Source organism: Coregonus lavaretus (assembly GCF_964263955.1).
Source record: "Coregonus lavaretus genome assembly, chromosome: 31".
Classification (NCBI taxonomy): domain Eukaryota; kingdom Metazoa; phylum Chordata; class Actinopteri; order Salmoniformes; family Salmonidae; genus Coregonus; species Coregonus lavaretus.
Window position 1 is genome coordinate 15,458,277 of NC_140018.1, and position 26,351 is coordinate 15,484,627.

The window sequence follows — 26,351 nt, forward strand, 5'->3', positions numbered from 1 at the left end:
TAACCAAAAAAGTGACAATTTCAAGAACTTTGAAAGTTTCTTCAAGTGCAGTCGCAGAAACCATCAAGAGCTATGATGAAACTGGCTCTCATGAGGACCGCCACAGGAATGGAAGACCGAGAGTTACCTCTGCTGCAGAGGATAAGTTCATTAGAGTTACCAGCCTCAGTGATAGGCCACACAAGCTCACAGAACGGGACCGCCGAGTGCTGAAGCGCGTAGCGTGTAAAAATCGTCTGTCCTCGGTTGCAACACTCACTACCAAGTTCCAAACTGCCTCTGGAAGCAACGTCAGCACAAGAACTGTTTGTCGAGAGCTTCATGAAATGGGTTTCCATGGCCGAGTAGCCACACACAAGACTAAGATCACCATGCGCAATGCCAAGCGTTGGCTGAAGTGGCGTAAAGCTCGCCGCCATTGGACTCTGGAGCAGTGGAAACGCGTTCTCTGGAGTGATGAATCACTCTTCACCATCTGGCAGTCCGACTGACAAATCTGGGTCTGGTGGATGCCAAGAGAACGCTACCTGCCCCAATGCATAGTGCCAACTGTAAAGTTTGGTGTAGGAGGAATAATGGTCTGGGGCTGTTTTTATGGTTTCGGGCTAGGCCCCTTAGTTCCAGTGAAGGGAAATCTTAATGCTACAGCATACAATGACATTCTAGACGATTCTGTGCTTCACACTTTGTGGCAACAGTTTGGGGAAGGCCTTTTCCTGTTTCAGCATGACAATGCCCCCGTGCACAAAGCGAGGTCCATACAAAAATGGTTTGTCGAGGTCTGTGTGGAAGAACTTGACTGGCCTTCATAGAGCCCTGACCTCAACCCCATCGAACACCTTTGGCATGAATTGGAACGCTGACTGCGAGCCAGGGCTAATCGGCCAAAATGAATGTCCGACCTCACTAATGCTTTTGTGGCTGAATGGAAGCAAGTCCCCGCAGCAATGTTCCAACATCTAGTGGAAAGCCTTCCCAGAAGAGTGGAGGCTGTTATAGCAGCAAAGGGGGGACCAACTCCATATTAATGCCCATGATTTTGGAATGAGATGTTGGACGACCAGGTGTCCACACACCTTTGGTCATGTAGTGTATATATTTAGACATTTCACAGACATACGTATACAGTGCATTCAGAAAGTATTTAGACCCCTTGAGTTTTTACACATTTTGTTACGTTACAGCCTCATCTACACACAATACCCCATAGTGAAAACTGGTTTTTGACATTTTTGCAAATTTATAAAAAATATTCAGACCCTTTGCAATGAGACTCGAAATTGAGCTCAGGTGCATCCTGTTTCCAGTCCTTGAGATGTTTCTAGAACTTGATTGGAGGCCACCTGTGGTAAATTCTATTGATTGGGCATGATTTGGAAAGGCACACACCTGTCTATATAAGGACCCACAGTTGACAGTGCAAGTTAGAGCAAAAACCAAGCCATGAGGTCGAAGGAATTGTCCATACAGCTCCGAGACAGGATTGTGTCGTAGGCACAGATCTGGGGAAGGGTACCAAAAAATGTCTGCAGCATTGAAGGTCCCCAAGAACACAGTGGCCTCCATCATTTTTAAATGGAAGACGTTTGGAACCACCAAGACTCTTCCTAGAGCTGGCCGCCCGGCCAAACTGAGCAATCGGGGGAGAAGGGCCTTGGTCAGGAAGGTGACCAAGAACCCGATGGGCAAAATAACGTAACAAAATGTGGAAAAAGTCAAGGGGTCTGAATACTTTCCGAATGCACTGTATCACAGTCCTATGTTTTTACCGGCAAGTGATGGGTTTTGTCTCTTTACCAGTTCTTAAATTAGCCTCCTATTCTCTACATGTGTGGATACACACGGTTTAGTGTGTAGTTCTGGGTATACACACACACACACACACACACTGTTATGTCATTCCAGAAGAGCAAGCTGACCTGAACCATGTCAAAGCTAGCGTGGAACTACACAGCATGCCTCGACCTGCCTGACTCTCTCTCTCTCTCTCTCTCCCTCTATCACACTCCATCTCTCTTTCCCCTGACATTCTTCTTCTCCTACTGTTCTTTTTCTCCTTCACCTCCCTTTCCCTCTTTAATTTACCTGTTCACCTTGTCTGATCCTCTTATATCTGTCTCGCTCCTCTCCTCTCTCCTCCCTCCCCCTCCCCCTCTACCCCATCTCCTCCTCTCCTCTTCCTCTCTCTCTCAGACGTGGCAGTGCAGTTGCCAGATAAGAAGTCTATCATCATGTATGTGACGTCCCTGTTTGCTGTCCTGCCTAAAGACGTGACTATGGAAGCCATCAGAGAGGTGGAGACCCTGCCCCGCAGATACAAGGTGGAGCCTGACGAGAGCCAGGCCCTCAGCAGAGCACAGGTACAATCAGTTCAACAGGCTAGAGCTTACATTAGCTGTTTACCGCAGATGGTATTACATGGTAATATAACATGATAATAAACTGACACGAGCCATGACCTCAGTTTTATAACATGGCAATACACTACTTAAAGGGTCAATGAGCCATGACCTCAGTTTTATAACATGGCAATACACTACTTAAAGGGTCAACGTGAGTAGAGGTAAGGCTAATGCTAAAACCTACCTTCATACATCGTATAACATGCGCTTCATAAACTAGAGTTGTATTACAAAGAACATGGTGTGAATCCACCACTATCAGTCCCAGCTTCTCTCAGTGTCTCTGGCTGTATCAGAATGAGTGAGTTCAGCTGACAGACCCCGCCTCTCTCTCTGTGTACTGTAACTGGCTAGAATGAGTCACCCTTCTGCTTCAAAGACCCACTCCGCCAGTCCTCCAGTCCAGTCCACTCCCAGTTACTCTGCTAATGAAAAGCTCTGCTGGAGCTCCCTGGCTAGAGTAGGAACGGGGAAGTGACTCACCCCTCTCCCCTCCTCATTCTAAAAATGGCCTTCAATGTTGAGAGAGAGAGAGAGAGAGAGAGAGAGAGAGAGAGAGAGCGAGCCTGCATTGTGGGAATGTCTCCAAAGTAGTAGGGAATAATATATAATTTCTCAAAATTCGATTGACATGCATTTCTAGTGCCATATGTAACATACAGTGAGGTACAGGTGTAGACCTTACAGTGAAATGCTTTCTTACAAGCCCTTAACCACCAATGCAAATAGTCTGGGTAGCCATTTGATTAGATGTTTAGGAGTCTTATGGCTTGGGGGGTAGAAGCTCTTTAGAAGCCTCTTGGACCTAGACTTGGCGCTCTGGTACCGTTTGCCGTGCGGTAGCAGAGAGAACAGTCTATCACTAGGGTGGCTGGAGTCTTTGACCATTTTTAGGGCCTTCCTCTGACACCGCCTGGTATAGAGGTCCTGGCTGGCAGGAAGCTTGGCCCCAGTGATGTACTGGGCCGTACACACTACCCTCTAGTGCCTTGCGGTCGGAGGTCGAGCAGTTGCCATACCAGGCAGTGATGCAACCAGTCAGGATGCTCTCGATGGTGCAGCTGTAGAACCTTTTGAGGATCTGAGGACCCATGCCAAATCTTTTCAGTCTCCTTAGGGGGAATAGGTTTTGTCGTGCCCTCTTCACGACTGTCTTGGTGTACTTGGACCATGTTAGGTTGTTGGTGATGTGGACACCAAGGAACTTGAAGCTCTCAACCAGCTCCACTACAGCCCCGTCGATGAGAATGGGGGGGCGTGCTCGGTCCTCTTCTTTTTCCTGTAGTCCACAATCATCTCCTTTGTCTTGATCACGTTGAGGGAGAGGTTGTTGTTCTGGCACCACACGGCCAGGTCTCTGATCTCCTCCCTATAGGCTGTCTCGTCTTTTTCGGTGATCAGGCCTACCACTGTTGTGTCATCGGCAAACTTAATGATGGTGTTGGAGTCGTGCCTGGCCATGCAGTCATGAGTGAACAGGAAGTAATAGTTTGCAAGCCCTGCCATATTCGACGAGCGTCGGAGCCGGTGTAGTATGATTGGATCTTAGTCCTGTATTGACGCTTTGCCTGTTTGAAGGTTCGTCGAAGGGCATAGCGGGATTTCTTATAAGCTTCCGGGTTAGAGTCCCGCTCCTTGAAAGCGGCAGCTCTACCCTTTAGCTCAGTGCGGATGTTGCCTGTAATCCATGGCTTCTGGTTGGGGTATGTACGTACGGTCACTGTGGGGACGACTTCAACAATGCACTTATTGATGAAGCCAGTGACTGATGTGGTGTACTCCTCAATGCCATCGGAAGAATCCCTGAACATATTCCAGTCTGTGCTAGCAAAACAGTCCTGTAGCTTAGCATCTACTTCATCTGACCACTTTTTTATTGACCGAGTCACTGGTGCTTCCTGCTTTAGTTTTTGCTTGTAAGCAGGAATCAGGAGGATATAATTATGGTCAGATTTGCCAAATGGAGGGCGAGGGAGGGCTTTGGACACGTCTCTGTTTGTGGAGTAAAGGTGGTGTAGAGTTTTTTTCCCCCTCCGGTTGCACATTTAACATGCTGGTAGAAATTAGGTAAAATGGATTTAAGTTTCCCTGCATTAAAGTCCCCGGCCACTAGGACCGCCGCCTCTGGATGAGCGTTTTCCTGTTTGCTTATGGCCGTATACAGTTCATTGAGTGCGGTCTTAGTGCCAGCATCGGTTTGTGGTGGTAAATAGACAGCTACGAAGAATATATATGAAAACCCTCTTGGTAAATAGTGTGGTCTACAGCTTATCATGGGATACTCTACCTCAGGCGAGCAAAACCTTGAGACTTCCTTAGATATCGTGCACCAGCTGTTGTTTACAAATATACATAGACCGCCACACCTTGTCTTACCAGAGGCTGCTGTTCTATCCTGCCGATACAGTGTATAACCCGCCAGCTGTATGTTATTCATGTCTTCGTTCAGCCACGACTCGGTGAAACATAAGATATTACAGTTTTTAATGGTAGGATATACGTGCTTGTAGTTCGTCCACTTTATTATCAAGCAATTGTAAGTTGGCCAATAGTATCGATGGCAAAGGCAGGTTAGCCACTCGTCGCCGGCTCTTTACCAGGCACCCCGATGTCCTTCCGCGATATCTCCTTTTCTCTCTACTGCGAATGATGGGGATGAGGGCCCTGTCGGGTGTCTGGAGCAAATCCCTCTCGTCCGACTCATTAAAGAACAATTATTCGTCCAGTTCAAGGTGAGTAATCGCTGTTCTGAGGTCCAGAAGCTCTTTTCGGTCATAAGAGACAGTAGCAGCAACATTATGTACAAAATAAGTTACAAACAATGCGATAAAACACACAAAATAGCACGGTTGGTTAAGAGTCCATAAAACGGCAGCCATCCCCTCTGGCGCCATTTTATCCTTCTATCATATCAGTCATTTCTCCGACATATCACTGAATTTAGCAGGGGAATAATGCATTTTTTTGGGTAAGTACCCCTGGCATGCACGTGTTATGGAGGGGAGACTACCTCTGTGGAACCTCCTGCTCTTAACTTCCACCATTTAAGTGTTTTGTGGACTAGATCTCTCCCAGGTGGACGTCGAATGGCCCTAAACCTCAGTCTTTATTGCCCTCGGGTGAAAACTTCCCACGCTTGGAGAGAGCGCTGGAAAATTATATTTTAATAGGGCTAGAGTGGTCCAGTGAGGGTTGACTTTCCTGGCACACATGCTGTCCCCACAGGAAGTGATGCGTAATATTGTTGGTTGGATACAGAAGGAAGGATGAACAGGGAAAACCTTTGTGCTTTTCTGTGTATGTTTTACCACATCATAGTGACTTTTTATGTAGTTTTAGAGTCTAGTTAATGCTTTCAATGCAGAGCTTAAAAATTAGTTTAGACTTTTACTGCCATAACATTGTTTATTTCTCATCAGAGGTTATTTGCTTGCTGAAAACATTGAACAATCTATGCACCCTGGACTGAATGTCTTACAGTGAGCATTGTGATGCATTACAAGCTATATTAACACTTCTATATTACATTAAGCTATGAATGCAGCAACACAGTTGAAGAATATCATATGGAGATAACTAAGTGTCCTCCACAGCCAAACCACATATATTTTATAGCCATTAAAGTGAATAAGTAGAGCCAGGCTTCATAGACTCTCTCTCTCGCTCTCGCTCTCTCTCGCTCTATTTCTATTTCAATTCCATTTCAATTTAAGGGCTTCATTGGCATGGGAAACATATGTTTACATTGCCAAAGCAAGTGAAATAGATAGTAAACAAAAGTTAAATAAACAATTAAAAATGAACAGTACATTTTACACTCACTAAAGTTCCAAAAGAATAAAGACATTTCAAATGTCATAATGATGTTATAATGATGTGCAAATAGTTAAAGTACAAAAAGGAAAACAAATAAACATAAATATAGGTTGCATTTACAATGGTGTTTGTTCTTCACTGGTTGCCCTTTTCTTGTGGCAACAGGTCACAAATATTGCTGCTGTGATGGCACACTGTGGTATTTCACCCAATAGATATGGGAGTTTATCCAAATTGGATTTGTTTTCGAATTCTTTGTGGGTCTGTGTAATCTGAGGGAAGTATGTGTCTCTAAAATGGTCATGCATTTGGCAGGAAGTTAGGAAGTGCAGCTCAGTTTCCACCTCATTTTGTGGGCAGTGTGCACATAGCCTGTCTTCTCTTGAGAGCCAGGTCTGCCTGCGGCGGCCTTTCTCAATAGCCAGGCTATGCTCACTGAGTCTGTACATAGTCAAATATTTCCTTAATTTTGGGTCAGTCACAGTGGTCAGGTATTCTGCCACTGTGTACTCTCTGTTTAGGGCCAAATAGCATTCTAGTTTGCTCTGTTGTTTTGTAAATTCTTTCCAATGTGTCAAGTAATTCTCTTTTTGTTTTCTCATGATTTGGTTGGGTCTAATTGTGTTGCTGTCCTGGGACTCTGTGGGATCTGTTTGTGTTTGTGAATAGAGCCCCAGGACCAGCTTACTTAGGGGACTCTTCTCCAGGTTAATCTCTCTGTAGGTGATGGCTTTGTTATGGAAGGTTTGGGAATCGCTTCCTTTTAGGTGGTTGTAGAATTGAATGGCTCTTTTCTGGATTTTGATAATTAGTGGCCTAATTCTGCTCTGCATGCATTATTTTGTGTTTTACGTTGTACACAGAGGATATTTTTGCAGAATTCTGCATGCAGAGTCTCAATTTGGTGTTTGTCCCATTTTGTGAATTCTTGGTCGGTGAGTGGACCCCAGACCTCACAACCATAAAGGGCAATGAGTTCTATATTTATTTCTCTCTATTTCTCTCTCTCTCTCGCCCTCCCTCCCTATACTCCTGTACTCCCAGGCTCTGCACTAACAAAGACATTTAAAACATGTGGGCGCCTCTTCCAAATCTCCAAATGCCATGGAATATTTTCAACAAATGACCTTTTCCTTTCTGCCGCAGAGATTTCTGGGTAATTTCATGGGGATAAAACAAAGGTCTGTTTGAGTTGGGGCGATTCGAGTCCTAGCATCTATTAACATCTCTCTCATCTTTGTCTTGGCACGCCCGGCGGCTGTACTGATTTCTATCCATCTACTCTTCCATTCATCTCTGGTTACAGATGAAAGTGTTGTTCCGTTATGGCTCTTCTCCCCAAAGTATATTAGTTAGAATCTACAGGTGCCACTTGGGACATAAAGTACAGTACATTGGTAGGAACTAGAAAAGTACAGTACATTGGTAGGGACCAGAAAAGTACAGTACATTGGTAGGAACCAGAAAAGTACAGTACATTGGTAGGGACCAGACCACCACTTCTCACCTCTCACTCCTACTTTCTCACTCTCTCTTTCTTGTTTGCAGTTAATTGATCATTTACCATTTCTTTATATTCAATCTCATTCTTTCTAACTTTAAGTGTGCAGCTTTTCCTTTTCTTCTATTGTGTCTGAAATGGCATCCTACTTTTGACTACAGCCCTATAGGAATAGGATGCCATTTCAGACGCAGCCCATGTCTACCCCAGCCAGCTCCAGTACAGTGTTTGTGTTCAGCCCAGTCAGAGAGTATTATTCCTGGAATGAGGGTTGACCTGCCCGGCTGGCCAGGCCAGTGGCACCACACCTTCCAGTGTCTGGCTCTGGGCTGGGGCCTTTATTTAGCTAGGCTGCCTGCTGTTTGTCTTCCAGGTCCTGGGTAGATCACTGATCCCCAGTCTAATCTGCCTTCCTCTTATGAAGCAGAACCAGGCTCCTCCCAGTCGTCTGGGCCTATTTTAAGACCAACAGTAACACTGATGGTGAAGATGACATTCACACGGAAGGTGTTTTGATCAAGAGTTTTTCACTTTAATTGGTTTTGATGATAATGTTGTGAAAATGTCATCCGAAAGGGATCATAGCATTTATGGGTCTTGTGATTGATTTAGAGTTTTTACCATTGTGAACAGCCAGTACTGTAGAATATTTTAACCAAACCCACAATTCAGTTTATAAGAGAAAGCACCGTGCTCTTACCTACTAAACCACTATATAACCTATGAGTGTTTGGCCCTTAACCCACCCTCCCACTCTCTTCCCCTCTCTCCCTCCATCTTTAGGCTCAGGTTGAGATGGAGGAGGCCGGCTCCCCCCGGGCAGAGACCCCCAGCACGCTGACGGAGACGGAGGAGGAGGTGGGCATGGAGGTGGAGGTGGATCTGGACTCATACCAGGCCACCCTGGAGGAGGTGCTCACCTGGCTCCTCTCTGCTGAGGACTCCCTGCAGATGCAGGAGGAGGTGTCGGACGACGTGGAGGAGGTCAAGGAGCAGTTCCACACACACGAGGTGAGGACGGGAGAAATATGTGCATGCAGACATAGATACATGAAGCAGGTCCAGACAAGACAGGCACAAATGCATGAACAAGGTAGGCTGGGACAGACAGATGCATGCAAACACACTTGTAAGGTCGTCATGCTCTGACGCACACAAAACACACATATGGACATGCAATCTTGCATGAAGAACGCAATGCCAGTCCACAGACATTAACACAGATATTCACATACAGTACAACTCTCTCAGAACAGTTGTCACTCAGTAAGTAAAATCTCACGGTATCTCATGTTTTGAGATGTATTCTGACAACAGGTTAAATTAGTACTCTAATAAGGCAGTGTGTCTGCGTGAGCTTCTCCATGAGGAGAGTATGGATAGTTCTATCCCAGGGATGGTGCCTCCCTCCCACGTCCCAGAGAACATGCTCCGTACATGTCGGGAATGTCAGGAATTCTGCCAAGCAGAGCACATCGCTCCATGGAGCTGGAGCCGTGTCCTGGCTGGGTGCTTACTGCTCCAAATCCTGGCATGGCAGGGAGTTACATGGCAGGGACGGGTGTGTGTATGTCTGTGTGTAAGAGGTGGGGCTTTGGCTGTTGTTGCTTGGCAGAGATGTGAATATTTGAAAGTTTAATGTTCTAATGGAATCCAGGTCAGAAGCAAAAGCTGGTAGCAAAAACAAGTAAAGGCCCAAAGCCTCTTTAAGGAATACCCTTTCATGTATCCAGGTAATTTCCACAGTTAAGCTATAACACTTCAAAACAATTTGTTTCAAGTTTCAAAGTTTATTTGCCACGTGCACAGGAGATAACAGGATTAAAAAAGTACAGTCAAATTTTTCCTTGAGAGCTTTTTCCCAACAATGCAGTGATAATAATAATTATAATAATATAGGTAATAATAGAAAATAGAATAACAAATAAATAAATAAAAACACACAAGAAGTACGATATAGGTTGAAGAAACACGAGAATGCAACTATATTATCACAGCTCAGGCTAAGACCCAGATGCAGACACAGGAGGCGGATAGTATGAGTCTCAGAGTTTATTACAGTAAAAGGGGCAGGCAATCGGTAGGTCAAGGCAGGCAAGGGTTGTAATCCAAATCAGAGTCAGGCAGGTACAGGACGGCAGGCAGGATCAGGGTCAGGACAGGCAGAAAGGTCAGACCTGGGACGACTAGAAAAAGTAAAACTAGAGCACAGGAAATACGGGAACACGCTGGTAGGACTTGACGGGACAAGACGAACTGGCAACAGACAAACAGAAAACACCGGTATAAATACACAGGGGATAATGGGGACAAATGGGAGACACCTGGTGGGGGGTGGAGACAAGCACAAGACAAGTGAAACAGATCAGTGCGTGACATATATAAAGGTCAGTGCCAATACCTTATTATAAAAAGTGACTGGTAGTAGGATATACATGTAAACAGGGGTAATAGTGACCAGTAGCAGGATAAATAGATACACTGAGTGTATAAACATTTACATTTTAGTCATTTAGCAGACGCTCTTATCCAGAGCGACTTACAGTGCATACATTTTTCATACTGTAAACATTAGGAACACCTACTCTTTACATGACATAAACTGACCAGGTGAATTCAGGTGAAAGCTATGATCCCTTATTGATGTCACTTGTTAAATCCATTTCAATCCGTGTAGATGAAGGGAGGAGACAGGTTAAAGAACGATTTTTAAGCCTTGAGACAATTGAGACATGGATTGTGTATGTGTGCTATTCAGAGGGTGACTGGGCAAGACATAATATTAAACGGGGTAGGTGCCAGGTGCACTGGTTTGAGTGTGTCAAGAACTGCAATACTGCTGGGTTTTTCACGCTCAACAGTTTCCATGTGTATCAAGAATGGTCCACCACCCAAAGGACATCCAGCCAACTTGACACAGCTGTGGGAAGCATTGGAGTCAACATGGGCCAGCATCCCTGTGGAACGCTTTCGACACCCTGTAGAGTCCATGCCCCAATGAATTGAGGCTGTTCTGAGGGCAAAAGGGGGTGCAACTCAATATTAGGATGGTGTTCCTAATGTTTTGTACACTCAGTGTAGGTACTAATGGTGATGGCAATCAATAATCAATGAACAGCAGCGTAATGGTAGTAATAAATCAAATCAATAATAATTTTACCAACAGCATAGGTGTGAGGGGGTGTGTGCATGTCAGTGTAAGTGTGTGGCGTCAGTAATGAGAGCCTCCTGAGGTAGAAGAGGCTCTGCAATGCCTTTTTCACAACTGTGCTGGTGTAAGAGGACCATGTAAAGTCCTCAGTGATGTTGACACAAAAATTTGCCTGGCAGTACCAAGGCAGAAAGTGCTTACTCATCCCAGTCAGAAGAGAGAAGAGAAACAGACAGTAACTCTCAGGCCTGCTCATGACTCCCACCAAGAGCTAATGCGATTCAGCCTCCTACATCTTTCACTTTTTTAGCTCCTCTAAGTTCTGGCAACGCCACCCTAGTTTTGACTATCTTCCCTTTTCATTTCATAGTAGCCTCAACTGGCAAGAAGCTAGAACCCATGAACTCATGCTGTTTGTCCTATACAGCTAGCTTAACCGTTGCTACGGCAACCACTCAAGTCCAAGGGGCTGAGGTGACCCAGAATGCATTTGGGGAGCAGAGCGCTACTTGCTACACTGTTAGCTTTCACCACTGTGAGAAGTGGATGAGAGAAACAGGTCCAGATGTGCGCGCGTGTGTGTGTGTGAATTCCAAGTCTTCCTGCCAACTCCAGAAGCCCAGCCAGTGGGTGGTTATGGGGTTTTGTTAGGTCCTCTATAGAACACTGTGGATCTTCTCAAGGCTGCAGAAAACACTCTACTACTGGAAGATCATAGCAGAGCAGAACTACCATGTTATGCTGTACAGCAGAGCTGAACTACCATGTTATGCTGTACAGCAGAGCTGAACTACCATGTTATGCTGTACAGCAGAGCAGAACTACCATGTTATGCTGTACAGCAGAGCAGAACTACCATGTTATGCTGTACAACAGAGCAGAACTACCATGTTATGCTGTACAGCAGAGCAGAACTACCATGTTATGCTGTACAGCATAGCAGAACTACCATGTTATTCTGTACAGCATAGCAGAACTACCATGTTATTCTGTACAGCAGAGCTGAACTACCATGTTATGCTGTACAGCAGAGCTGAACTACCATGTTATGCTGTACAGCAGAGCAGAACTACCATGTTATGCTGTACAGCAGAGCAGAACTACCATGTTATGCTGTACAGCAGAGCAGAACTACCATGTTATGCTGTACAGCAGAGCAGAACTACCATGTTATGCTGTACAGCAGAGCAGAACTACCATGTTATGCTGTACAGCAGAGCAGAACTACCATGTTATGCTGTACAGCAGAGCAGAACTACCATGTTATGCTGTACAGCAGAGCTGAACTACCATGTTATGCTGTACAGCAGAGCTGAACTACCATGTTACGCTGTACAGCAGAGCCGAACTACCATGTTGTTATATTGTGCAGCAGAGCTGAACTACCATGTTATGCTGTACAGCAGAGGTGAACTACCATGTTGTTATATTGTGCAGCAGAGCTGAACTACCATGTTATGCTGTACAGCAGAGCTGAACTACCATGTTATGCTATACAGCAGAGCTGAACTACCATGTTGTTATATTGTACAGCAGAGCTGAACTACCATGTTATGCTGTACAGCAGAGCTGAACTACCATGTTGTTATATTGTACAGCAGAGCTGAACTACCATGTTGTTATATTGTACAGCAGAGCTGAACTACCATGTTATGCTGTACAGCAGAGCTGAACTACCATGTTATGCTGTACAGCAGAGCTGAACTACCATGTTGTTATATTGTACAGCAGAGCTGAACTACCATGTTGTTATATTGTACAGCAGAGCTGAACTACCATGTTGTTATATTGTACAGCATAACACACACTGTCCCTTTGTCCTACCATAGAGAGCTGCTATCATCACTGATCTGAAGACCAATATCTTGTCCTTTCACTTTAGTGTCTATGTAGTGCTTTTCATTATATGACCTATGATTTGACCCCAAATAGGCTATGTGTGCGTGAGAAAGACAGAAGCAACATGTGGACCTCTTGTAGAGTTCTTTAGTGACTGTGTTTGTCAATGTTTTAGTATTTATGCTTTGGCTGCAGACTACCATTATGATATAAGTACTTCACGCTCTTGTAACCTTCTCACCCCTGACCTCTCACCTCTGACCTCTCTGACCCCTGCAGGACTTTATGATGGAGCTGACGGCCCACCAGAGCAGCGTGGGGAACGTGCTGCAGGTGGGCAACCAGCTCATCTCCCAGGGCAACCTGACAGAGGAAGAGGAGGATGAGATCCGGGAACAGATGACTCTGCTCAACTCCCGCTGGGAGAACATCCGCGTGGTCAGCATGGACCGACAGGCCAGGTACTGGATACACACACTGGAACACACGCATCCATGACCCCCCCCCTCCCCCACAAACCCCCTTTCCTCCCCCCCCCCACACACACACACACACACACACACACACACACGCATGAACCCCCCTCACACATAATGCACACATACGATTTAGTATTTAGTGTTTTATTAGGATCCCCATTAGCTGTTACCAAGGCAGCAGCTACTCTTCCTGGGGTCCAAACAGAAATAAAACATGACATCATACAAAACATTGTGCATCATACAAATTTACATTGCTCCATTATTACATTACAATTTTACATAAAAATGTACATTGCTCCATTATTTCATTACAATATTACATTACTAAGAATAATGTGTGTGTGTGTTAGAATGTGTATGTGTGTCTCTTAACAGTCTATGTTGTGTGGTGTGGTTTTATGTTTTTTAAAATCTGATTTTATTGCTAGCTTGAGTTACCTGAGGTGGGAGAGAGTTGCATGTAGTCATGGATCTATATAGTACTGTGCATTTCTTAGCCTTTGCTCTGGACTTGAGGACTGTGACCCTTGGTAGCATGTCTTGTGGGGTATGTATGAGTGTGTGAGCTGTGTTAACTGATTGAAGAGATAGTTTGGTACTTTCAATACATCAATACCTCTCACAAAGACCAGTAGTGATGCAGTCAAAGTCTATTTTACTTTGAGCCAGGAGAGATTGACATGCATGTTGTTGATGTTAGCCCTCTGTGTACTTTTAAGGGCCAGACATGCTACTCTGTTCTGGGCCAACTGTAAGTTGCCTATGTCCTTCTTTGCAACACTTGACCATGTAACTGGGCACTAGTGTAGGTGTGATAAGACGAGGGTCTGTTTGGTCGATTGTGATGTCAAGAAAGCAGAGCAGCGCTTTATCACGGACATACCTCTACCCATCTTAGCAACCACTGAATCAATATGTTTTGACCATGTCAGCTTACAATCTAGGGTTACACCAAGCAGTTTAGTCTCCTCAACTTGCTCAATCGCCACGTTATTCATTAATAGATTTAGATATGCTAAGGGTTTAGCAACGTATTTGTTACAAATACAGTGCTTTTAGATTTTTATATACGGTATTTAGGGCTAGCTCATTACTAGCCACCCATTCTAAAACTGACTGCAGCTCTTTGTTAAGGGTTGCAGTGTTTTCATTTGCTGTGTTAGCTGGCATGTATAATGTTGAGTCAAAAGTGCACATAGACACACACTGGCTTTATTCAAGGCTAGTGGTAGGTCATTAGTAAAAATAGAAAATAGTAATGGGCTAAGACAGCTGCCTTGAGGTATACCAGACTCTACCTGGTTTACGTTAGAGAGGCTTCCATTAAAGAAAACCCTCTGTGTTCTGATGGATAGGTAGCTCTCAATCCACGATATGGCAGAGTTTGTAAAGTCATAACACATTTGTTTTTAATGTCAAAAGCTGCGCTCCCACAGTCTTCTTATTATCAATTTAATAATGTCCTTGTCCTTGACCAGTTTATTTTGAGGCTCGGCTCACATGCCACACACACACATGGTTGGTTGAACGTGTGTGTGTGCCCGTTGTGACTTGTGAGTACAGTATGTGTGCTGCAGTGTCATCCCCCTTAGTGTATTATGAGGTAATTAATTATCACATGGAGTCTATGCTGAAGCAGCTGAATAGACTGCTATCGCGTGCTCTGTTAGTCACACAGTTGGCCTTTCACCATTCACAGCACACTCTCCCCTCACTCTTTCTCTCTTTCCCTCCCTCTCTCTCTTCCCCCTTTCTTTCTCTTTTTATATTTATCTCTCTCCAGGCTCCACGAGGTTCTGATGGACCTTCAGCAGCAGCAGCTGCAGCAGCTCTCTGATTGGCTGACAAAGACGGAGGAGCGAATCAGAAAGATGGAGATAGAGCCAATGGCGGGAGACGTGGAGGGGTACAAGGCCCAGATAGAGCAGCACAAAGTAAGGGAACATTTGATTGACTGGCACAAAGTAAACAAATGGTTTGATTGGGCATCACAAAGTGAAAATATAACTAGACAATCTGATAGGACAGCTGTGTTCACAGTACTCCCAATAGGGCTGTTTTTAAGCCGTATTACCTTTTAAATATGTGGCCACCATAAATGGACCCCCATAAAGCTTGATGGTGCCTGTGCTATGATTGCCCTGTACTGGGCTGTTAATAGTTAATGGTTTGTGTTGGTCCAGGTGTTGCAGAATGACCTGGAGGCAGAGCAGGTGAAGGTCAACTCTCTGACACACATGGTGGTGGTGGTAGATGAGAACAGTGGAGAGAGCGCCACTGCTGCCCTGGAGGACCAACTGCAGGTAAGAGGAAAGCTTAAATTAAGTTGTGTTAATTGTTCAAATCAAATCAAATCAAATTGTATTGGTCACATGCGCCGAATACAACAGGTGCAGACATTACAGTGAAATGCTTACTTACAGCCCTTAACCAACAGTTGTTGATTTCAATTGATTGTATAATGGCTCAATCTCTGTCTCTCTCTGTCTCGCTCGCTCTCTCTCTCTCTCTCTCTTTCTCTCTGTCTCACCCTCTCTTCCTCCTCTCAGTCTCTGGGAGAGCGCTGGGCAGCGGTGTGTCGGTGGACAGAGGAGAGGTGGCACAAGTTACAGGACGTCCTCCTGGTGTGGCAGCAGCTGCTGGAGGACCAGGTGAACACACACACACAATCTTTATTTTGACCTGAATGCTACTAAACTGAGAAAAGTCCATTAATTGAGAATGCGCTCCAATCTGAAGGCTGATTGAAAGTTCCTTTACTCTAGTTGGAGTAGTGGAGAAAGCCTTATATACACAGACATGGGATCTCAGTCTAGCGAGGCATGAGTTTGACTGTTTGTTTTGAGGTTCAGGTAATTCAATAATGTCAGGTAATTGTGTTCCCTAATTCAATTTCTGGCTCTAAAATGAGCTCACACATCAACTAGTCCCATAGCTCCAGAACTCATCCCTTTGCTTGTGTTATGTCAGAACCATAAAAAAATAAAGTTAACATATTCACTCGTTCCTCTTTCAGAGTTTGTTCCAAGCGTGGCTGACAGAGAAAGAGGTGGCCTTAGGTGAGGTTCAGACCAACGCTTTCAAGGACCCGGGAGAGATTAATGCTAATGTCCGCAGTTTAGCGGTAAGTGGTGTGCCGCAAGATGCTACGTCGCGCTAATTGCTAGGCTACGCTTATCTTGCTATGCCTCAAATAGACACAGACGCTAACGACGTTAGCATTTACCTGGATTTAAAGCACTGCTGTTATTTCTGGGAATTAAATGATAGCAGGGCTAGATCAAGTGTGAAATCAAATTACCGTATGCTTTCTAAGAGCTCTTTGATTTAAAGAGTGGGGTTGTTTTTGCGGAAGTGCAGGTGGACGAGGAAATTAATATTTGACATGGATTAGCTACTATTTCATATTTGCCTTCATGTGCCATTACCAACTATATTATCAGGAATGTCAATGGTAATATAAGGCAATCAAAAAGTTCATCCTGAGTTTTAGAGCTTTAGGAAATGTTTTCTTATCATTTATAATACATTTATAATGTGAATCTCTATGGTTGCCGTAGGCTACAGTATAGACTAGACACACGGAAATGCCCGCAGGAAACTATTAGCAACACCCCACATCTTTTCTATTCTGTTTATTATTACTTTGCGAACCACATGCTAACTGCAGATGCATTTGAGGTTAGCTAGTAACCTTTGACCCCTGTGGCTTGCCGTGCACTAGCTCCTGAAGGAGGACATGGAGAAGAAGCGGCGGACGCTTGACCAGCTGAGGGACGCGGGACAGGATGTGAGGTCACTGCTAAGAAGCGCCGAGGCGGGGGTGAGGATCGAGGGAGATACAGAGGAGCTGACCCAGAGATGGGATAACTTGGTCCAGAGACTAGAGGACTGCTCCTACCAGGTGTGTGTGTGTGTGTGTGTGTGTGTGTGTGTGTGTGTGTGTCAGTCCCAATATCATAACACCTCAACAGACCTGAGCTCGTAGAGACACAGACACACACCTGTGTGTAGGCAGCTCCATTCCTGTCCTCATCTCACTTACTTACCATGGAGACCAAATGCCCCAATTCTTTAATCTGGCATGAAAAACATTCAGCTGACACATTCAACCATTTCCATCACTATTCACACGGCCCTAACACATCTGGACAAGAGGAACACCTATGTGAGAATGCTGTTCATTGACTACAGTTCAGCATTCAACACTATTGTTCCCTCCAAGCTCAACACCAAGCTCAGAACCCTGGGTCTGGACACTACCCTCTGCAACTGGATCCTGGACCCTGACGGGGGGACCACAGGCTGTGAGGATTGGCAACAACAACTCCTCCACACTAACTCTTAACACAGGGGCCCCCCAGGGGTGTTTCCGCAGCCCTCTGCTCAAATCAAATCAAATTGTATTTGCCACATGCGCCGAATACAACAGGTGTAGACAATACAGTGAAATGCTTACTTACAAGCCCTTAACCAACAATGCAGTTAAAAAAAGAAAAGAAAAAAAAAAGTTTAAGGAAATAACTAAAGAGCAGCAGTAAAATAAAATAACTGTAGGGAGGCTATATACAGGGGGGTACCGGTACAGAGTCAATGTGCGGGGGCACCGGCTAGTCGAGGTAATTGAGGTAATATGTACATGTGGGTAGAGTTAAAGTGACTATGCATAAATAATAAACAGAGTAGCAGCAGCATAAAATATGGGGTGGGGTGGGGGGGCAGTGCAAATAGTCTGGGTAGCCATGATTAGCTCTTCAGGAGTCTTATGGCTTGGGGGTAGAAGCTGTTGAGAAGCCTTTTGGACCTAGACTTGGCACTCCGGTACTGCTTGCCATGCGGTAGCAGAGAGAACAGTCTATGACTAGGGTGGCTGGAGTCTGACAATTTTTAGGGCTGTAATCCCTGTTCTCCCTGTTTGCATGACACAAACTCCATCATCAAGTTTGCTGACGACACCACGGTTGTAGGCCTGATAACCAACAACGAGTCAGCCTATAGGGAGAAGGTAAGTGAACTGGCATTGTGGTGCCAGGTCAACAACCTCTCCCTTAATGTCAGCAAAACTAAGGAGTCGATTGTTGACTTCAGGAAGCAGAGGAGGGAACATGCCCCGATCCACATCAACGAGACTGCAGTAGAGAGAGTCAGCAGTTTTAAGTTCATCAGCGTCCACATCACCGAGGACTTGACATGGACCAAAAACACTACCACTCTTGTCAAGAGGGCGTAACAGCGTCTCCAATTCCTAAGGTGGCTGAAGAAATTCGACATGCCACCCCGGGTCCTCTCCAAATACTACCGCTGCACCATCGAGAGCGTCCTGACCGGTTGCATCACGGCCTGGTACGGGAATTGCTCCATCCACGACTGCAAGGTCCTCCAGCTGGTGGTGAAGACGGCCCAGTACATCACTGGGGCCGTGTTCCCACCCATCCAGGACCTACTTCAAATGATGCCTGAGGAAGTCCAGCAGCATAATCATGCACCCCACACACCCCAGCCACAAGCTGTTCACTCCCTTACCGTCAGGCAGACGGTATCGGAGCATGAGATCTGATACCAGCAGGCTCAGAGACAGTTTCTATCTACAAGCCATCAGACTGCTGAACACTTGAACTGGACTGACCACCACTTCTCTGTGACGTTATTGCAGAGCCTCCAAAGGCTTGCGGAGGCCAAATCGAGCTCCATACCGCATCGCTGTGCGCCTCCCAAGTTTTATAACAATCCGGAGGGCTCCATATAATAATAATAATAATAATAATAATAATAAAATGCCATTTAGCAGACGCTTTTATCCAAAGTATGTGTGCATACATTTTTACGTATGGGTGGTCCCGGGGATCGAACCCACTACCCTGGCGTTACAAGCGCCATGCTCTACCAATTGAGCTACAGAGGACCACATATAGCTCTGCATTGACATGATTGGTTGACTTCCTTGACAACTTCCTTCACAACTGTTCTGCTCCGCGAAGCACAAGAAGTATGAATGCCCTGACTTCTGCAGAGGCCGTATCGCATAAATGCTGTACTGCCACTGCAGACGACAGATTGACCATGCAGAGCCTTTTACACTTATGCTAAAACGTTTATTATTTTCTACTGAACCATTTACTTTATTTTCGTATTCTTATCTTTTCTTATTTCTTATTGTTGTTGCATTGTTGAGAAGAAACCTGCAAGTAAGCAATTTCGTTGGATGGCGTATACCATGTTTATCTTCTACATACGACAAATTAAACTTGCAACTTGAAACAGAGCCAGCAGGTCTCAGTTTTTCTCTGGTCTGTCCAAAGAGCCATTAGTGGATGGAAACCTCCAAACAAGAGAAGAACAACAGGATTAAAAAGCAGTCAAGCCACTGCATTGTCTTGTGCAGAAGATGTTAATGACTATATACCTGTATACCAAGGTATGGTAGTGTCGGACTGGCCATAGGCATTTACTAGTCACAATACCATAGTGGGCATTTTGATCAGTTCATTTGTCCTTTTGGGTTCTCTGTTCAGCCCGGTTCCAATCAGTCGCTCACACGCATGTTCTGAACCATTGCCAAGGTGACGGAGGCCGTGACGAAGGCTGCTGGGATGCCTCAGACTGAGGAACGCGTCGTAATGGAGACGGTCGTGATGGAAACGGTCACTATGGTGGCAGCACAGCCTGAGAAGGTGCTTGGCGACCAGGAGCTGGCCCCGCCCACTCCTCCCAAGAGACGACTGGTGGAGACGGATGAGTCGGGAGAAGTCAGGAGAGGGTAAGGACTGGAACACACACACACACACACACACACACACACACACACACTCACATACAGACACCTACATCAGCACAGAACCAAACTCTCTCTGCTCCATCAGGTTGGAGAGTGACCTATCTGACCTCCTGAGATGGCTGAACAAATGGAAAGCTTCAGCTCAGACCCTGGCCTCTACAGACCCTGAAACCCTTGATCTTCAGGAAAAACTACAGGTAGGTCCATTAAAAACTACAGCTTCCATGATCCCTTTACAGGTAACATTAGGTGCTCTCAATTTGGCGTTGGCAAAAGTTTGTACTTTAGGATCAATGGAAAACTTTTCGATAAATTGATATCATGTCTGTCATCCAATCACTGTAGGCTTTGGAGGCGGAGCTGTCGTCAAAGGAGGCTCAGGTTGGTCAGGTGACCCAAGGAGGGCGGCGCCTGATTGAACCACTGGCGAAAGGTATGGAATCCTTTTAGATATTTTTGTATTTTGTGTATAACATTAGTAACATTGAAGCAATGTCCTTCAGTTTTTACTACAGTTACCCATTATTTTATGAATAATTTATGTAGATATGTTTGGATATATTTGTTCACTCTACTTGACCTTCATTTCATAAAGTACCAATCTCCTAGGTGAGGTTTGTTTTAAAAGCTTGTATGTACACATAGTTTGAAGTACAATACCAACATAGCTACTGTAGTAGATCAGAGCTGTGTGCTGGAAAACCTTGGTAGAGCATGGGTGGAATAGTCATTGTGGTGCTCATGTGAATTTCCTTTCTTTTTCGGCTTCAGACCAATGCCTATTCTCACTTAAAACATAGTTTTTTGTTTTTAATGTAGTTATTGGCTCTTCCAGAAATATCCTGTTCCTCAGTATTTACTAGTGTTGGTCTCGTAAGATCATTTTTCCACAGCTGTTGTATATTTGGGGGGTATTTTTAAACCAGATTTTTACACTGATGCATGCAGCCCTGTTTGCCAGTAAGCATGACTTGTGTGTTTGCAGATATTGTCATAAAAACCTGCAGCAAGACTTGAGGCTCCTGACTTCATTTACAGTGCAGTGAAATGCTCAGGCACTCCTGCTTTATTTGTTTACAGCATGACAACAGTAAGGAAAGATGGAGAAGTAGTGGTGTTATAGTGTTGGTGTGGTTTTGTTTAACCTTTCCATCTATCTCACCCTTCTCCCCCTCCCTCATACATCCTTCCCTACCCCCTCCCTCTCTGTAGAGGGAGTGAGTGTGGACTCTATCAGGTGTGATATAGACGTGGTGGAGGCTGAATGGGAGGTGTGTGTGAGTGAGCTGAAGGCTCTATGTGACTGGGTCCAGGTCCAGACCCGGGTCAGGAGCCTCTGCTCTGAGTTGGCTGATGTGGACCGGGTTCTGGGAGAACAGGACCAGTGGCTGAGTGGAACAGACAGTACCAGAACTGATGAGGCTGCCCTTAGAACCCTCAGGACAGAGTGCCAGGTTAGAACCCAACCCTTAGAACCATCACCCTCACCCTGACCCCTGGCTTGATTATCGCCATGGAGACAACCCTCACTGAAACTGATAAACATCACAAATCATATCAACATATCAACAGATGTGTCGTGAAGTCTGTTTACCCTTTCGTCTTCTCTGTTTGTATCTCCGTCTCCAGTCGCGGTTGGCCCAGCTGACTGCCCTGAGCCCACGATTGGACCAGCTCTCTGCAGAGGTGGAGTCAATAGATGGCCAGCCCACTCTCACAGCCAACATGGCCACTGTCTCTGCCCACCAGGCTTCCACACTGCAGCGGCTACAGAGCAGGGAGCAGGAGGTCAATGCAGGTACGGGACCACAACACTGCTTTAACATTTGCTAGAAATCAATGCAGGGACTTGACCCATTCTCTGACAACACTGTATAAACATTTAAAAAATTATTGGTCGCCATTGGGTCAAAGCTTTATCAATGCTCTATGAATGGACTTATGCTCTTTCAGCACTTCATCAGTGATGGAGGTCCTAAACCTTCCATAGTTTTTACTGAGGCTACAGGATTGATGCCGGATCAATGAACTCTACTGGCTCTTACTGCTGGAGCTATGACATCAGCTTTATATCCAGCCTAGGTTAGACAGAAGTAATCGATGATGCCCTTATATGACCACTGAATATGCAGGACTGTGTGTGTGTGTGTGTGTGTGTGTGTGTGTGTGTGTGTGTGTGTGTGTGTGTGTGTGTGTGTGTGTGTGTGTGTGTGTGTGGTCTATGCCAAGCTCCCAAGGACCAGGTTTAGAGTTTTAGGAGTTCTGAAATCAATCAACATTTTTCTCCTGGAATTTATGAGTGCTGCTCAAAAAAATAATGTAAAAGTAGATTAGAGAGGCCTATTTGCCTTCTGACCCTAAAAGGAAATTGTGTGTGTGCCACTGCCGCTTGGGCTTTTAGAACTCTGAGGTACTGGATGGGAGCCTAGGAAAACCATTTTGTTTCTGCTTCAGAGAGTCAGTCTTTCACTGGGCCTCTCTCTTTCTCTTTTTCTCTCTCTCCCTTTTTCTCCCCCCCTGTCTGCTGTATATAAACACAGGCAGATTATGCGAGAGAACTCATGCCCATAAGAGCAGTGTGCGTTGTGTTAATCTTTGCCTAACAGGGTTGAATTTAGCATATTCTGTTAAAGTATGTTGATGCATTTTTCTGATTTAATTGTGTTTACTGTGGCATATTGAAGGTTCAGCGGGTATGAACCACTGGCTTGCATTAGTTCAGAAACCTCATTTAGGCTTGCCATGATGAGGCACACACAGCCAAACATCTGGACCCCCTGGGCAAATGCACACACTCTCTCTCTTGACATACAGTGAAATGGAAGGCACACATGCACGCACAAACACACCCACCCACACACAGAGAGCTCAGTGAGTTCATAACAACCACAAATTATAACAGCCACTACCTATGGGAATTCCCAAAACAATACTCTGACCCCTTGTGGCAACTAGATACTATAACCCTTTACTTACAGTGTCTCCTCTCCCCATGTCTGTGTTCCAGCGCTGGCCAGCCTCCAGTATGTTGATGGCCAGATGGCCCAGATGATACAGGTGGTTCAGGGTCACCAGATTCCTGTGGTCAGTGTGGATGCTGTGTCTGGGGACACTATGGAGGCTGGGACTGACCTCATAGATTGCCTGGAGGCTAGACTGGGCACACTGCAGGAAGTTATCATGGATGTGCCTACAGTGGAGGGGGCAGTGGAGCGGGCACAGGCGAGTGGCATCAGGGCTTTTATCTATCTCTCTCTCCCTCTCTCTCTCTCCTCTCTCTCTCTCTCTCTCTCTCTCTCTCTCTCTCTCTCTCTCTCTCTCTCTCTCTCTCTCTCTCTCTCTCTCTCTCTCTCACTCTCTCACTCTCTCTCTCTCTCTCTCACTTTCTCTGTATTTATCTTTCTCTGTACTATGTTCCAGTTGTCTGTGTGTTGTTATCGTGTAGCAGTGTATTTGTGGTTTATCTGTTAATGGCTGAGTCCAGACCTGCTCTGGTTACAACATACAATGGGCCCCAGTCTCACACCCATATTTCTCTCTTTACTGTTTCAACCACAACGGAGGAGAGGGAGGGGTGTGTGTGTGTGTGTGAGAGGGAAAGAGAGAGTGTGTGTGTTTAATAAAGTTTTGTGTGTGTGATTGAGAGTCTGTAGGAATGTGGGTTGGTTGTAGGCCTCGTTATCGTGGTAGATAAAGCATGGTGCCAGGGCAGCCTGGGAACATTCTGGGCACCCTGCCTGCTGCCTGTGGCTCAGAACTCTAACCCTCAGACTGCAACCAGTCTACCATGCACTTTCCTACTGCTGCAGGCTGCAGCTGCTGTCTCGAATGCTGCTCCTAGCCCTGAGGTTTAAACACCCTGCAGACTGACTGTCTCAGATCAGCCTACTCACCTCTATCGCCCCCTAGGCTACCTACCACACCTGACAACTGTCCTATAATTTGTCCCTCAGCTGCAGATGTAATGGGTTATGGGTAATGTCGTTTTTTCTCCCTCCCCCCTTAGGCTCTTTGTATAGAGATAGAGCAGATTCAGCAGGCCTCGGACCCTGCAGAACTACAAAGATGGAGTCAGCTCTCCTCCAGGGCACGCGAGGAGCTGGGCACGCTGCAGTGCATCCTGGGTAGCCTGAAGGACAATCAGGTAGAAAACTGTCCTATAGAATATCCTGCATCTAGTCTGCTTAAACATCAATGGCACTTTTATAGGACCCAAGCAACGACAAAAGAAGGTAGTGATTGTTGTCAATAACGTTGACGATAACATTGTTGTTGTTTCCAGGTGCGTGTGGTGGAGGTGGAGCGCTGGTTGGACGGCGTACAGGAACTGATGTCACGGGATGCCACGGGCCAGGGAGACGCAGAGAGACTACAGGAAGAGCTCAACCAGTGCAAGGTCATAGGTCACACCATTCCAAAACAAACAAAACTTTATTGAACTGTTACACCTGAAGTACTGCAATGTTATAACCCATGCCCCTCTCTCCCCCATCTCCGTCTTAGGAGTATGTGAGTGAGATGGAGTCAGTGGAGAGTTTAGTGAAGCAGATTGGAGAGAACGTATCGGCGGTGCAGGGGGCTGCAGTACCAGAGTTGGCCCACTGGGGGCAGGCTAAACTGGAGGAGTGCCAGGGGAGGTGGGAGACGCTGAGCAAACAGGTGAGGAAAAAGAGGACAGTTCAAGCAACACTGGATAGTGAATTACAGTGTCATAAAATCTCTATAAACAAACAATAAAGCCTGCAATGTTGTGATAAATAAAAAAGTACACCAGTTTCATTGAAGGACCAACAAATTGAAAGCTGTGCCATACAGGTTGCAAAATAGTTGGGAGGAGATTTTCGATGTACCGATTCCATGGCACATGGTTTATGAATGGATACACAAATCGAATGTTACATTTTGTTACGTTACAGCCTTATTCTAAAATGGATTAAATAAAACTTTTCCTCATCAATCAACACACAATACCCCATAATGACAAAGTCAAAACAGGTTTTTAGAATTTTTTTGCAAATGTATTAAAAATAAAAAACAGAAATACCTTATTTACGTAAGTATTCAGACCCTTTGCTATGAGACTCGAAATTGAGTTCAGGTGCATCCTCTTTCCATTGATCATCCTTAAGATGTTTCTACAACTTGATTGGAGTCCACCTGTGGTCAATTCAATTGATTGGACATGATTTGGAAAGGCGCACACCTGTCTATATAAGGTCCCACAGTTGACAGTGCATGTCAGAGCAAAAACCAAGCCATGAGGTCGAAGGAATTGTCCGAAGAGCTCAAAGACAGGATTGTGTCGAGGCACAGATCTGGGGAAGGCTACCAAAACATTTCCTCAGCATTGAAAGTCCCCAAGAACACAGTGGCCTCCATCATTCTTAAATGGAAGACGTTTGGAAGCACCAAAACTCTTCCTAGAGCTGGCCGCCCAGCCGAACTGAGCCATCGGGGGAGAAGGGCCTTGGTCAGGGAGGTGACCAAGAACCCGATGATCACTCTGACAGAGCTCCAGAGTTCCTCTGTGGAGATGGGAGAACCTTCCAGAAGGACAACCATCTCTGCAGCACTCCACCAATCAGGCCTTTATGGTAGAGTGGCCAGACGGAAGCCACTCCTCAGTAAAATGCACATGACAGCCTGCTTGGAGTTTGCCAAAAGGCATCTAAAGGACTCTCAGACCATGAGAAACAAGATTCTCTGGTCTGATGAAACCAAGGTTGAACTCTTTGGCCTGAATGCCAAACGTCACGTCTGGAGGAAACCTGGCACCAAGCCTACGGTGAAGCATGGTGGTGGCAGCATCATGCTGTGGGGATTTTGTCAGCGGCAGGGACTGGGAGACTAGTCAGGATCGAGGGAAAGATGAACGGAGCAAAGTACAGAGAAATCCTGCTCCAGAGCGCTAAGGACCTCAGACTGGGGCGAAGGTTCACCTTCCAACAGGACAACGACACTAAGCACACAGCCAAGACAACACAGGAGTGGCTTTGGGACAAGTCTCTGAATGTCCTTGAGTGACCCAGCCAGAGCTCGGACTTGAAGCCGATCGAACATCTCTGGGGAGACCTGAAAATAGCTTGAGAGGATCTGCAGAGAAGAATGGGAGAAACTTCCCAAATACAGGTGTGCCAAGCTTGTAGCGTCATACCCAAGAAGACTCGAGGCTGTAATCGCTGCCAAAGGTGAATAAAAGGTCTGAATACTTACGAAAATGTGATATTTCAGTTTATTTTATTTTGTAAATTTGCTAACATTTCTATTAAAAGAAATATGCTTTGTCATTATGTGGTATTGTGTGTAGATTGATGGGAAAATCCCCCAATTTAATCAATTTTAGAATAAGGCTGTAACGTAACAAAATCTGGAAAAAGTGAAGGGG

The 26,351-nt window shown here is 45.5% G+C and overlaps 1 protein-coding gene across 2 annotated transcripts in view; it reads left to right on the forward strand.

Annotated features, from left to right (window-relative positions):
• LOC311107084 (utrophin-like) overlaps positions 1–26,351 on the forward strand; it is a 57,515-nt gene that overhangs the window by 13,701 nt on the left and 17,463 nt on the right. For both annotated transcript variants that reach the window (XM_084149549.1, XM_084149548.1), the window contains exons 7-23: positions 2,194–2,360; positions 8,503–8,730; positions 12,989–13,170; positions 14,975–15,125; positions 15,375–15,494; positions 15,741–15,842; positions 16,208–16,315; positions 16,916–17,095; positions 19,752–19,948; positions 20,052–20,163; positions 20,312–20,399; positions 21,179–21,420; positions 21,596–21,764; positions 22,974–23,188; positions 23,973–24,110; positions 24,249–24,362; positions 24,470–24,625. In XM_084149549.1, the coding sequence (XP_084005675.1) occupies positions 2,194–2,360; positions 8,503–8,730; positions 12,989–13,170; positions 14,975–15,125; positions 15,375–15,494; positions 15,741–15,842; positions 16,208–16,315; positions 16,916–17,095; positions 19,752–19,948; positions 20,052–20,163; positions 20,312–20,399; positions 21,179–21,420; positions 21,596–21,764; positions 22,974–23,188; positions 23,973–24,110; positions 24,249–24,362; positions 24,470–24,625 (2,669 nt within the window). The remainder of the gene's footprint in view (positions 1–2,193; positions 2,361–8,502; positions 8,731–12,988; positions 13,171–14,974; positions 15,126–15,374; positions 15,495–15,740; positions 15,843–16,207; positions 16,316–16,915; positions 17,096–19,751; positions 19,949–20,051; positions 20,164–20,311; positions 20,400–21,178; positions 21,421–21,595; positions 21,765–22,973; positions 23,189–23,972; positions 24,111–24,248; positions 24,363–24,469; positions 24,626–26,351) is intronic.